The sequence below is a fragment of the Caloenas nicobarica genome, chromosome 4 (assembly GCF_036013445.1).
Source record: "Caloenas nicobarica isolate bCalNic1 chromosome 4, bCalNic1.hap1, whole genome shotgun sequence".
Lineage (NCBI taxonomy): Eukaryota > Metazoa > Chordata > Aves > Columbiformes > Columbidae > Caloenas > Caloenas nicobarica.
This window is the reverse complement of record NC_088248.1, coordinates 24,707,805-24,721,527: the sequence shown is the minus strand read 5'-3', so window position 1 is coordinate 24,721,527 and position 13,723 is coordinate 24,707,805. Positions and strand designations below refer to the sequence as shown.

General features: G+C 40.3%; 1 protein-coding gene across 1 annotated transcript; it reads right to left on the bottom strand.

Moving 5' to 3' along the window:
• Window positions 1–2,144: 2,144 nt before the first annotated feature.
• Window positions 2,145–13,723, bottom strand: LOC135988309 (SPARC-like protein 1). Its single transcript, XM_065634191.1, has 10 exons — window positions 13,670–13,723; window positions 13,488–13,541; window positions 9,697–10,869; window positions 8,548–8,617; window positions 7,808–7,926; window positions 7,074–7,194; window positions 6,413–6,549; window positions 4,539–4,687; window positions 3,593–3,741; window positions 2,145–2,173 (listed from the first exon to the last, which is right to left on the bottom strand). The coding sequence occupies exons 1-10, from the start codon at window positions 13,721–13,723 to the stop codon at window positions 2,145–2,147; spliced, it is 2,055 nt and encodes a 684-aa protein (XP_065490263.1).

Here is a 13,723-nt window from a genome sequence, read left to right as displayed (position 1 = left end):
TCTAGGTCCTGAGGACATACTTCATCTATAAAGGATTTAGTGGTTATCCCGGATCAGAGGGAAAGCTGTTGTGTCTGTAGCAGTGGGTGCTTTGGCTTGTAATGTGAGGAGATTGGGAAGTGCAGGGTGATGTTTCTCATGCAATATCCCTTGTGTTGTCAGCCTTCCATTAAGATTGGAGGTTATGGCTGCATCCTGGACTTGGATATCCCTTAATGGACCTGACTAAAAACATCCGTTCCCATCTGCTTTTCTTCTCCCTTAATATTGTCCTGCTGTTTTAGCTGACACAGAGGGTAAGTCAGTAGGTCAGGTAATTTTAGTCCTGTTCATGTTACAACCAGCAGATAAGATTGTGCCATGATTTAAATGTGAGCAATGAGGTGATGGATGTTGTTTGCCCTGCAGAATTTGGGTTGTTTAAAGGAAAATCTTCCCTCTTTGCTTTGACAAATTCAATTTTGTTACATCTTTTTCTAGTATTTTGAGTGGAGCGATGGTGAGTATTAGCCTCAGTGGAGAACAGGTCAATGCCTTGAGTGGTCCTTGTGTGGACTGTATCTGATTGTTTTAAGGTAGATGACTGCTGGCTGTAGAAAGAGCATATTTGTTCTTAGCAATAGGCTGCAATCAGGCAGAAAAAATACTGTCAAAACATCTTTATCCCTGAGACATTTCAAGTCCCAGAAAAAGAATCTGTTTCAAATGGAATTAGCACAGAGAATATGCTTTCGTACATGCAATCCAGGTTGATTTGTTTACACTGCTGTGTGATATTACAGAATGTGAAGTGGGTGGCAAGTCAGGCTTACGGGAGAAACTGTCAGTGAAACTGGTTTTGGTGGAAAATAATATTTTGTTTGCATAACAAGTTCCTGTGTTGAAAAGAATTGTAGCTTGATTTACTGTCTCCCAGGGCATCATGCTGGAATTGGACTCTTACAGGTTCAAGAGCAAATCAGTGAGGGGTGAGTGGATTTCTGCTATTTGAGCTACCAAACCAGTGTTTCTGAATCCCATTTTCTTTTCATTGGAAAGGTGATGTGGTTCAGGTGAAAGGTGTTTTCTAATCTTCCTTTGTAGGAATAGCATTTGGGGCTTCTTACTTACAGCAGAGCATGCCTGGAGTGTTTACAGTCAAGTGCTTGGTTTAACAGCATAAAGTTAATCAGATTCTGGAATAATCTTGTTCTGTCCTGGTTTTGATGCTTAAATTGTGCCTATCTTCAGGCAAGAAAAAGCTGGGAGATGGTGAAAGAAATAGTTACCATTTCTTTCTCAGGAAAAAAGGTAGCAGTAGTTGGTGCTTCTTTGGGAGAAAGCAAGTATGTGCCTGCTAAGGAGAATAAGGAGGCGTTGAAGCTGTGATATCCTCTGCTCCTTGTGTCGGCGGAGCTGTTGCTAATCAGTCTTTTGACACACATCCGCCCTCGCTGTGCTTATACAGCTAGCTCATGACACAGTTTGTCAGCAGGAATTCTGTTGTGTGGCGTTGCTGCTATTACTGTTGCTTTTCAAGGGGTGGGGAAAGAAGCATCTGAAAGTGCTGTGTTTTTTTTTTTTAAAATATATTTTAGAAAGTATGGTTTAAGGACTGGTGTATATGATGAATACTCTAGTTTCTTCTTTTCCTTGAAATCTGAAATGAAATTTCCATTGAACTGTTGCCATGATACCTTTTCTTTGCAGAGTTCTGCCAAAACCCGTATTTCTGGGTAGAGTGTTGTTTTATTTAAGGCCTCTATGCAGAATGTTAAACTGACAAAATACAATAAATGAAGGGAACAAGTCCTGTTTCAAAGTAATTTTCTTCAGTATGTGGCAAAATCCACATCCTGTAATTCTGCCGAAGAAGAGCTTTGTGAACAGCTCAGTCGTCAGGTTAGTACTTTTTATTGGTTCAGGGAGATTATGGATACATGCAGGGGAAAACGCTGGTTGCTTAGCTACGAAACACTTGGAGTAGTCAAATTTTCCTGCTGCTAATGAATGTAGGACTTTTCTGCACTTGTGTTAGTTGATAAGAATGCAGTGAACCTTATGCCACTTTTGTCTTAAACTATGAAGCTGTTAATGAAAGAAATAAATGGGTTTCACATATTTCACCAGTTTTGGTGCAGCACTGGGGTTCTGTTCAGCCAGGCTCAGAACAGGAGATTTTCATTTATGTCTTCTGCAACAGAGAAGAAAATGTTATGAACATTTGATGCCAGAAAGACATTTTTATGCTGTATCACTCTTAAGTGATACACCAAATTTTCAGAGGGTTCATGTAGGAGAATGCTTTCCCTAACAACAACAACAACAAAAGTATGGTTGCTGCTGTCATATTCAGGAGCCATTCATTTAGACCCTTCTTGATAGGTGTTTTCTTGTTTCTAGTGTTAGGTCTCCTTGATCTGTTTGTGAGCCAAGAATCCTTTCCACCTCCTCTTCCCAAATTACTGACCCTAAACCCCTCTTTGGTTGAACGATCATTGGCAGCAGTACATGTGTATTACGGTAACTCCTTGCAGCTTACTTCCATGTGTGGCTTGTGACTGGTAAATTGTCATCAGAAGAGCTGGAAAGAAGAGTGAAGGTTCTGCATGTCTGACCTCTGACAAGAATTGGCCTCCACTTAGATTTAGGGAGTTGCTAGTAGGATTTGGAACACATTTCTGCAGTCCACACATTTAGCCAAATGTTTTTTGTCATGTAACTGCTCCAGGATTAACCTGTGCTATTGCTACCCTTGCTTAATGGCTGGTGGCGTTGTTCAGCTGTCACTCGGGGCTAGATCAGAAGAAGGTGGATTGTGAAACAGCGCTGTAGGTTGAATGTAGTAATGTGAATCTCAAATTGCTATCATGGCAGCTTCTGCTCAGCTGCTGCTGCCTAATTCTAGAGACATCACCAGCACAGTAGTACCTAGTTTTTCACTTTCCTCAAAGTCTTGGTGTGTATTGAGCTAAACTAAACACATGCCGAGCCCATTTAGGACTTGGAAACTCTCCCTGCTTCTGCCTAAGCCTCCTGAAGTGCGCAGTCTGGTGGTCACCATCTAAGCATGTGTTGCATCTGACAAGTTAGGTAAGATAGACAGTCTGGCCTGCAACTATAGGGTGATGACAGCATTTGTGTTGTATATAGCAATCTACAGGTGAGCACAGTTATGCGATCAGTGAGATATCTCGGTTATTTTCCCTACTTGGCCTAAGACCTTTAAATGCATTTTCAATTGATAGGCTGATTTAGAAGCACAAGCTCTCTTTGCCTTTCCTTTGGCACTGAAGGATAAAATAATTGAGTATTTCTCGAGACAGAGACATGCAGAGCATAAAGGTTCAGACACTGCACAGGAATGTTTCAGTATTTAGTACAAACTACATCCCAAACTTTTTCTCATGGAAAAGATTACTTTTTCCTATCTTTATAAAACAATTCAGAACCTTGCACCTTTGGTAGTCTTATTGCTGTTCCATTTGCCCCTGTCAACAGGAGCCATGAGCTGCTGGCTACAGTTTCTTTCCTGTACGTTGTGGTCCAAGAATGTGCCTAGCCTTGACCAGAACATTTTATCTGGTCCATTTGCCTGTTCTTTTAGGTTTACCTTCTTTAATCCCAAAGCAGTGGCACCATTCCTCCAAAGCAATGAGTTTGTCTTTGTCTCCATCGCACTCTTGGAAGAAACGGGTTATGCAGTGTTCCATGGGAACAAGGGAGGCTCTCAAAGGCGCAAGCTCGGAGTGTGTTAATAATCTGAAAGAAAGAGCAGGTATGTAGAGCTGTCTCTAATAAATCATCAGGATCATCAAAGATGATCCAAGCTGCTAGAAGATGACAATGGTGGCTTTGACAGAGATGCCCTGGTGGATTCTTCTGTGGTGCTTCTGGAGTAACTCTGTCCCAGGTCACTAGAATGATGTATAATACCTGATAAACTCAAATATTTTAACTGCTATGTGTTCGCTAACATTTTTTTCCTAGAACAATTATTACTGTGACTTGTTCACAACTCATCAGTTTTATCATTTTGCCATGAATCTGAGAGAGCAAGCTTGCAGTGGTGCCAAGTTGTGTTCTAAGACAGTAGATGTGATCAGCATGAGGTATTGAGGACCTACAGCCTTGAAACATGAATCTCCCCACTGAGTCATGACCGAAAGACTGAAATCTGAGTCATGTTCGCCAAAGTAAGCTGGAAGCTTCCTCTGAGCTGTAACACTGCTGCTTTCTTATCGTATCTGCTCCTTAAACTGAGAGACTTCTGTAGTATTAGTTGAAAACTATATGTACCTTGCTAGTGAATTATTGCTGACAGGCCTCTGCCCTTTATACTTGGCCTGTTGCTCTTCTCCTCAAGACATGGTTCCAGCAAAACAATGAGAGAAGTTGTGTCAGAGATGAATGCTTCCTTAGAAAGGAGGATGCTGGCTTCTGTCAGCTGAGGAACTGGTCCTCTATGTAGAGAACCCTTCGAGTGGTTTAGAATAGTAGAACAGCCTGAGCTTAAACAGCAAATCAGAACGGAACCTGCAAAGATTGTTTTTCTTTACCTGTCAACAGGGTGCTGATCAAGCCGGTGAAACTGCCAATGCACAGGATATACATACATGTGATAATTCTTCTCAAAGTCATGTAGGAGCAGCTCAACTGTGTGGTTACCAGCTACAAGGCGCTTGTCATTCTGGTAGATTTTTTTGACCTGAACACAACAGAGAAATGGATATTTTTGTTTAGGGATGAAGATTTGTCCTGAAGAGAACTATCCAGCAAAGGAGGTGGCTTGGAGAAATGAAACTTGATAAAATACCACTGGGGAAATGGATTTCAGTGTTCCTGACCATACACAGCAAGAAAATCTTGCCTCAAGTAGTCCGGATGATTTTTGTTGCTGTCCATGTCAACTTTTGTAGTAACTGGAAAGGAAGTAAAATTCCTGTGACCTAATCATCAGACTCAGCTAAGCAGGGCAGTATCCTCAGTGTAGTAGGAGATGAAATCAATTTTATCACATTTGTCCATCTTCTGTCCTCAGGCAAGCAACTCAGCTCTTGGCATGAAATAGGCCAGCTGAGAAATCATCTCATTCATATCATTTAGTATGAGATGTTTCAGGTAGGTCAGTGTGCACCTTGGTAATTGTGTAAGTGGGCTTTTGTGTTGCTCAAGTGTATTTTGTGTAAACCTGCTGTGACCTACTGCATGTACCTCCTACTCCAGAGTTAGAACAGCCCAGAGCTTGGTCTAACTGAAACTATTTTGCAAGAGTTATGGCTTTTTAGGCAGTTATGGCATGTGTATCTTCAAAAATAAACTACTGTTACCAGTTCACTTGACATTAATCCTTCTTTAAAAAAAAAGGCCTGATGGTAATAGATGCATGCTGTTTTTTAAGATGACGTGGTGTGATGCTGAAGGTCTACTGAATGGTAGAAAGCAGCTGTATCTCTTAAAAACTGAGCATGGGACTCATGTAATTTTATAGCCCTTGAATATCATGGTGTAAGTGGACAGTGTATGTGACTATTAACAAGTGCAAACAATACCCTTAACTCTTGAATCCATTTTCAGGTACTTTTGTATTGATTGCCAAGTACAAGGTGTGTCCCAAAAACAGAAGAGGAGCTACTTCTGATTGGTCCCGGGCAGGGACCCCTGCCCCCATGAGTGTCCCCTGAACTCTCTATTGTAATTGTCTTGAATCCTGCCCAGTTGCTCAGTCTCTCAAGGTCCTTGAGCAATTTTCTTCATGGTGAGTCCAAGTCCTGACTTCCTTTGAATACCTGTGCATTGTCAGCAGACTTTATCACCTGCCTTCCTCTTCCAGTTCAGTCAAGGAAAGCTGAAGAGCACAAGTCCTTTCAACTCATGGTTCTCCACAGGTGAGCTCTTGGCTGCCTGTTGGCTCTTATTCTGTCTTTTAATGGTCCATACCTGGACCTTCCATCTTATACTGTGGCTGCTTAGTTTCCTCAAGTCCTTTGGAAAAAGGCACTGACTGTGTGAGTTGGGTCACTGTTATCTACATATTAGTTGATCTTTCCAGGAGGTTTGTCACAAAGCACTTTCTTAAACAGAAACAGTTTTGTGTCTTCTAAAGCAAATGATTTTTATCTAGTTGTGCACCAATTCTGATTTTTCTGCCTCTTGTCTGTAAACACTGACTTCAAAGTAATACACTTGGCTTGCATTTGCTTGGAGAAAAGGAACATTTGTAGTAGAAATGTGTCTCAGCTTAAATGAGTGCAAGGAGGCATGTAAATGTATTTTGCAACTTGTCAGTCTACTTGAGTCTAAATTGCCTTAACCAGAAAGGGAATGCTCATAGAAAATGGGAGAACTCATAAGATGTGAATCACTTGTTTCACATGGTTTGTCCAGCTCTAACAGTGGAACTGCATGGTCTTATTTGAAAAGGATTGCTGACCTTGCTCCTTTGCTTTTCAGTTAAAAATCCAGAATTTTCCAGATCACGTTCATAATATTGCATCAGGATGTTTTTGAGCCAGTCTCTCATCCGGAGGGGGAACTGATCCACTTCATAATCAGTGCAGTGGGGGATGTCTGTGCCGAACAAGAGAGTTTTTGTTAACAAGTGATCCATTAAGTCCTCATTTAAGCATTTCTGAGCCAAGATAGATTTGATTCTTGCTAGCAAACTTCCAGTTGAGCTTGAAATTGATGGAGTTGTTAATTAATAAAATTTGGAATGTTGCTAATGGGTTCAATTTTAAATTTATGATTCTTTGGTGCACATGGCTGTAAATACTGGTTTTCTAGTCAAGGTATTCAAAAAAATCTCGATGCTAAAGCAATGGGGGCATGTAAGTGCAGGTGGGAAGACAGGGTTGACAACAAATTGATCTAAGCACTGGAGGGATGTCTTTAGGATTCAGATGCTTAATACCCTTAATTATAGAAAAAGTGACTTTTTAGACATGTTTAGGGTTTGATGGTCTTAATTAGCAGATAACTGATGCAAAATGAGGAGAGCACAGGAAGAAACCAGGTAACTTGGGGCCAGCTGGCACCTAAGGCTACTGGCTCTTTATACCCAGGTAACTTCTTCATAGAAAAACAAGCCTTACATTTGCAGGAGCCCATATAGTCTAGGTGCAGCTGTCGTCCCATTTTCGTCCCTTCAAGTTGACATTTGGTGGCAAAGAGCTGACATGTGCCATCATAGGTCTTATTATCTGTACCACAAACCTAAAAGAAGAGAGAAAAACAAAACCACCAACCCCACCACCACCACTGTGTCAAGAAAAATTCTGCTCACTCCTATAGGCGTTAAAATAATAAAGGCATTGTTAACATCTGGTGTAGCAGTTGTGAATACCCACAGGGAATGCATGTGGTGGGAAGTATTGAAAATCATAGTTGTTACATGCCTACCTATGGATTAGCTTTGCTGTATTTATATACCTAGTCTTGTGACACTTGAATCCATTTTTGCATAGTAGTAATATAGTTTCTGAGGTAGTACAGGATTATCATATTAGATATGTACTAGTATTCAGTACATGCTCTAAAACATCAAATGGATAAATATACTTTGAGTGGAAGGGAAAAGCTATGATCCCTGAGAGACCAAATAAAGCAAATCACTTTAGGCACTTTGTGGCTACATGTGTTCATACTATTTTCAAGCTATAGTCAGTGAGTTTGGGTACTTTATACTTTGACAATTACTGGAATCACCCAAACCCACTTGCATGTTTTTTTAGGGTAGAATTATTCTAAATAATAGCAGGGGAATGTGTTATCTTGTAAACATCTTAATTGTTTTTCCCCCATGCTGTGCAATGAATGAAATACTTACATGCTCATAGTCTTTGGTGGAAGGGCAAGCAGCAGGGTCTTGGCAAATACAGCTGGGTTTCCCTAGTTTGTCCACATGGCAGACTTTACCTGTTTTGCAGTGGAAGTTCCTACATGGGTCTAGTGATCATAGGAAGAAGGAAGGACAAAGTCAGGTGTTCCCGTCAAATTCTATGACAGTCAAAGCAAAATACAGCCCAACGTTCACCAAGAAGTCGTGCTTTTTGTAAGTTTGTTAAAATGCGGCTGGATCTTGCATTGAATAAAGACAAACTTCAAATAAGGATTTTTGTGGGACTTCTAGCAGTCTCAGGTTTGAGCTGGATGGGGAAATAAATTTAATAGAAAAAGCTATTTCTTATATAAGGGCTGACATTCACTTCCAGCTTCCTTTGGTGAAACATATCTTGCCTGTCCTTGCTGAACCCAGCACTGGCACTTGTCCCATTCCTAGATGAGTCCAAGCTCCTGTTCCATGGTTTCAATGCAAGATAATTCCTAGTCCAGTATAACTGACACAATTTGTGCACTGTCTAGACAAGTTATTCACAAACAAATGAATAAATCCAAGGGTGAATGGTCGGGATTCTCTGGGAATGTAACTGGCACTGCAGGAATTATGCACAAGCGCAGTTCAGTCATGTGAAACACATGCTGCCAAAGGCAGAAAAGAAATGCAGACCAGCAAATTCCCCAGTCACAGAGTTTGCAGTGACATGACAGCTTTGCCTTGTGACTTACCCAGCAGAGCCCTCTCACTCCTGTTGCTTGCACTTTCCATCTTCCCATAGGAACCGCCTGTAGTCTTAACCTGTAACATCACAGAGACACAAGCAGAAATTGTGGTAAGTCTTAGGAAGAAAAAAAACCTACTTGGATAACGTTTTTTTTCAGCGACAACTCTAGAGCTGAGGCAGAGTTTGCTCTGTTTGTAGCAAAAAGAGGTTGCTATGCAAAATGCGTGAGAAGTGCATAAAGCCTCTGGTAGTATCAAGGTGCTCTGTTATTTGGAAAAAAATGTAGGAGGTGGAGAGAGAAATACAGGAGCCCTGTAAGGCTCCTGGACACCTGGTAGTTCTGCAGTACTTGACACACAAGCAGTATAATGCCTTGAGGTTGACAGAATTGGTATTTCAAGTCTTAGTTTGTGCTGGGGCCCTCTAGGTACAGTGGGCATGAACTGCCTCTCAATGTGTCTTCAGTCCAGACCCCTCTTTGGTGCTGTGGGGAGGTGCCTGCCCTCTTTAGAATGGATGCCTCTGATTTCTTTTTTTTTTTTTTAATATTACAGATCCTTATTTAACAGCCATAGCAGAACTCACTCTTTTCTGCTGAAGAATGCCCCTGATAGTCCACTGGTTATTTAATGGCTGACTGCAATACGGGAGATCTGAGAGCATCATCATCCTTTGTCTGAAGGGGCAAAGCTCACGTTCTTCATCTTGTGTGCAAGCGTCATAGCCACCAGGATGGTGATTATTCTGGGGACTCTAGCCCTACCTTTCTAAGCTGTTCACTCTTGTGTGGTAATGTTTAAAATCTTTGGGAGAGGGGAATGAACGGGCTTTCCTAATCAGCCTAAGACTGGCCTCCAGGTTTTATATGTATCCATATTTATTTCTGCGTTTCATTACACAGCCTATTTGGGCTGGGGCTCTTATGTGAGTTGTGCTAACTTCCTTTCTGGTACAATTCATATAAATACTATATGTGAAGTGAAAGAGCACGAACCAGACTAATAATGAAGAAAACGAGGTAAGATTCTGCCAAATGTTATTAAATTACACCTGTTGTTCTCCAAAATGTCCTTTCGGTCATTAGGAATTTAAATTTGGGACTAGTTTTCACCCTGTTTCCTAGTATTCCAACTTTATTTTAAAAAGAAATTACCTTGGTTTTGTGTTCCATTGAATTCATGCCCTGAACAGAGCTACTTGTTTCCAGTTGTTGCTCGCTGTCAGAATTTGGTGGCTCATGACCATAATAATCTTGTTCAGAATGAATGAGGTCTTTAATCTTGACATTTTGGTAATCCTGAGTCTCTCTATGACCTGCAGCTTCATCTTCTGTGGTTCCTTCCCCTTCGAGCTCAGTGCTGGTGCTCTCCTGGTCATTACTCTGGATTCTCTCCTCTTCCTCATAGGCTGCTTCTTTCCAGATATTGCTGAGATCTTCCTCACCATCAACATCACCACCGTCATGACCATCATCATCAACACTACTGTCCTCTGCATCTTGTCCTTTCACCACTGTGTCATGATCACTCTGATAACTTACTTGAATATCATCTTCCCTCTCTTGGCTTTGCCATTTGTCATCCTGCTCTTTGTTGTGGGTTTTTTGAGAGAGGATGTTTTCTTTTTCTTTATAGGGTTTCATCTGACTGTCCTCCTTGTCGTCTTCTAGGTCGAATTTCTCACTGTGTCTCTTGGTTATCCGGATTGGTTGACTGGAATCTCCCAGGATTTCGTCAGATTGCATACTGTTTTCATTTTGTTGTCTTTCGTATTGTTTACCTTGATTTGTCCTGTGGCCTTTGTGATTCATATCTCTATAACCAGCTTCTTCACTCCATTCCTTGTCCTCCTCTTCCACACCTTCTTCTTCATCACTTTCATGGTTGTTTTCAGATAGACCAACTGTGTTTTTATTATATTTCCATCTGTTACGCTGACGATCAAGACTGAGAGTGTCCACGGGATTTTCTGCATCGCTCAGAACACTTTCTTTGGCCATGTTGCTCTGTTTCTCCTGCCTCCTTATCTGGTGATGCTCAGAGCCGGACTGTTCTCTGCCATTGCTTTCCAAATTGCCATCCTGGTTATGAAAAGCCAAACCTGGGTTATTGTGCAGTGAAAGGAGATTGATGCTTTTTAGACTATTTTTCCTTTGATGCTCGTTACCACTTCTTCCTTGTTTTTTAGTGGTCCTGGGCTCATCTCTGTGCTCAGTGTCTGGTACTGATGATTGTAGTCTTAGGTTTCTGTGGCTGGGCAGCAAATCACCCTTGTCTACATGCTCTGTGTTCTCTTCCTTTGGAGCTTCAGGATTAATATCTTCAATCTTAAAAAACAAAATGAAAAAACAACCAAGCACAAACAAACCCCAAACAAAACCAACCAAACAAAGAACCCCCAAACAAGCAACACCAAAACCAAATAGAACAATAAATCTCAGAATTTATTTGAAGTCAATGCAATGTTATTTTTGCCTCGCATTGCAAAGCATGATGCTGACTTTGTTTTCTTTGTAAATGCACCTCTTAAGCTAGCCCAGAGCATGAAATTCACTGCTGATGTAATTTCCATTTCCCAGCAAATTGTTTGGTTTGTCCCTTTTTATTGCTGGAGTTTCTCAAGAAGTCTATGTAACTCTGTTTAAGATCTGATAGGAGATACGTGGCACATGGATGTCTTGTGAAATCCCTAAGTGCTTAATTGATAATTTGGTGTCATAACTTCAGGCACTTGTTGTAGGCTGCAGTAATTATCACTTAGAGAAGGTGGGTGTGATACTCCTCTTCCTACAGAGATCAGTGGGAAGCCTGGGAAAAGAGGAGCAAGGGGAGAGTGCACCTTTCACAAGGTACTGTGGTATAATTGTAATACCTGAGGAGCGCACTGCATATTATCTGTTTCATAATCAACATATTTATGTACTTTGAGTCTGATGCATCATTGCTTCCTAGCTGAATTCATCAGTAGCTTTTGTATTTGGTGGCAACGACTGTATCATAAACTCACTGGGTAAGTACAGGCATTTCCAGTAGCAGGAACATCTGTATGTCTGAACCACCCCTATGGATGTTCAGTGTTGTTTATTGCTTACTACAATATAGCACCTAACAAGGATTTTCCTTAAAGCTCTTGGGGAGTTATTTATGAAAACAAGACCTTGGTGCCCAAGTTGCCAGAACATTTCCTTTGGTGTGGGCAGACTAACTGGAAACAAACACTCCACTAACAAATACTTATACAAATATTTAAAAAAATGGTAGGATTAAAAAATATTAATTTGGGTCTTGGCAGATCAGCTGTATCCTATTTCCTACAGTCAAGGTGGTATCTAAGTGTTTTACGAGTTTATCTTTTGCCTAGTGTACTTGCTGATGCAGGAAAAGTAGCAGGCAATATATTTCCTTTTCAGGGAAATATTGTAGGTTTGCTAAAATCTAATGGAAATTCAGTGAAGAGAGTTTTTCCATATTAAATGCGTGTTTCTTGGAGACCTTACAAAAAGTGATTGACATATTGCCAAGTATCTCTAAATGACTTTAAAACATTTGAAAATTAAATTTCAACAAGAGTTTTCTTTACATGTGTTTTTGGGCACTGCTGTGTACAACATATTACATGTCTTTAAGCAAAAAGCAGCCTTCTGATTTCTAGAGTTAGAAAATATTAATATAAGGCCAAACAGCCATTAAGATTGCCTGTTATGAGTGCCTGTGTTTGAAGCAGTAGTATTTGAGAAAGATGTTGTGGGTCATGTCTTGACAAGAAGGCTCATTGTGCACCACAGTCTCAAGGTAGATGTTCCTGGACGTGGCTTTTGGCTGCTGCTTTTTGTTAGACCTTTGTCCTCAGGATAAAATAAACTTTCAGGACTCAATTGCTTGTGAAAATATTTGGGTCTTTTAATGTGATGGCAAATTTCAGTCAATGTAGCTGTAATTAGCTACTGTTAGGGGACAACTGACCTTTGATAAATGTCGCAAATTCACTTGGAACTGATGATTCATTTGGTATGGCAATGTTTTGTTTTGATGCAAGTGTCTTCTGTATGTGTTTCTGGGAGACTGCAGGCTGCAAATGAGTGTTTATACTCTAATTTGTTCTGCTGGATACTTCATGATGAAAAGCTAATTTTTTTTTGTTTTTATAATGCAGGGCACCATCCAGATCTGCAGGAAATGCATAAGGAGAGATGCACAGACTGGGATATAATGTGTAATTTTTTAAAAAGGTTATCGTAAGAGCTGTGATTTTGCATTTGCTTCTGCAGAGCATGCTCTGAATTTAGATGTTATAAAACGTTCATTGCCTTGGAGCCAAAGTCCGTTGTGTCTGAACCACAGATGCTCACCAGAATGGTACAATAAGAAATAATTTTAATTTGGGTTAACTATGAGTACAAAATTGTGAAGCTATGTTGTTAGCATGTGTATATGGCATAGTGCTGCTGAAGTAAGCTCTCTTTTTGCCATGAGAGTTGTGGTTTTGGCTTGTCAGCCACAGTGCACTTTTCCAAGATAAGTTATATCTCTCTAACATTCTGTAATGTGGATAATGAAATCTATGCTGGCTAAAATTCTTGCATGTATGAGACTGTGTGTGATCACTTGATGTGTGATAACTTGAGGATTGCATCCTTGTTTACTGGAGCAGTGATGACCACGAATTTGGCTGTCAGTTAAGCTTATTGTTTATATGAATATGGGTGTAATGTTTCTATGTGGGGATTCATTTAAGTAATTTTTTCAAATAAGTGAAACTTCTGAGCTTTAGATTTTGTCTTGTTCTGTTTCTAGCTATGTAATATCCAAAGCATGAGATTCCTGGGGTAAGGGGGTGTACTTTTTTTAACCCAAATCTATTTACCAGCCACTACATATGTGGTAATGTGTCTTATATATTTCAGATGAAAAATATGTTTTTCTATTTAAAGAACAATGAGAGTACCTTTTCTGGAGTTTTCTGTCTGCGGGTTCCAAGTTTGTAGTTTAAGGAATGGCTCTAGAATAGACAAATATACTCAATATCTGCATGTAAATAAAAATCCTGTACAGGTCAATGGGAAAACAGAGTATTCATAGAAATGGAAATTTTAACTGCACAGTAACAATAGCATGATGAGGACTTACTGGAGTAGCAAAAGCTGATACTAGAAGACAAATGAAGAGAGCTACAGCCTTCAT

Coding starts and splice junctions, on each gene's coding strand:
- LOC135988309 (XM_065634191.1), bottom strand. CDS start 13,723: ATGAAGGCTGTAGCTCTCTTCATTTGTCTTCTAGTATCAGCTTTTGCT. Junction 4,688..6,412: donor CTGAAAAGCAAAGGAGCAAG/GTCAGCAATCCT, acceptor TGTTGTGTTCAG/GTCAAAAAAATCTACCAGAA. Junction 2,174..3,592: donor CTGCTTTGGGATTAAAGAAG/GTAAACCTAAAA, acceptor TCTCTGTTGCAG/AAGACATAAATGAAAATCTC.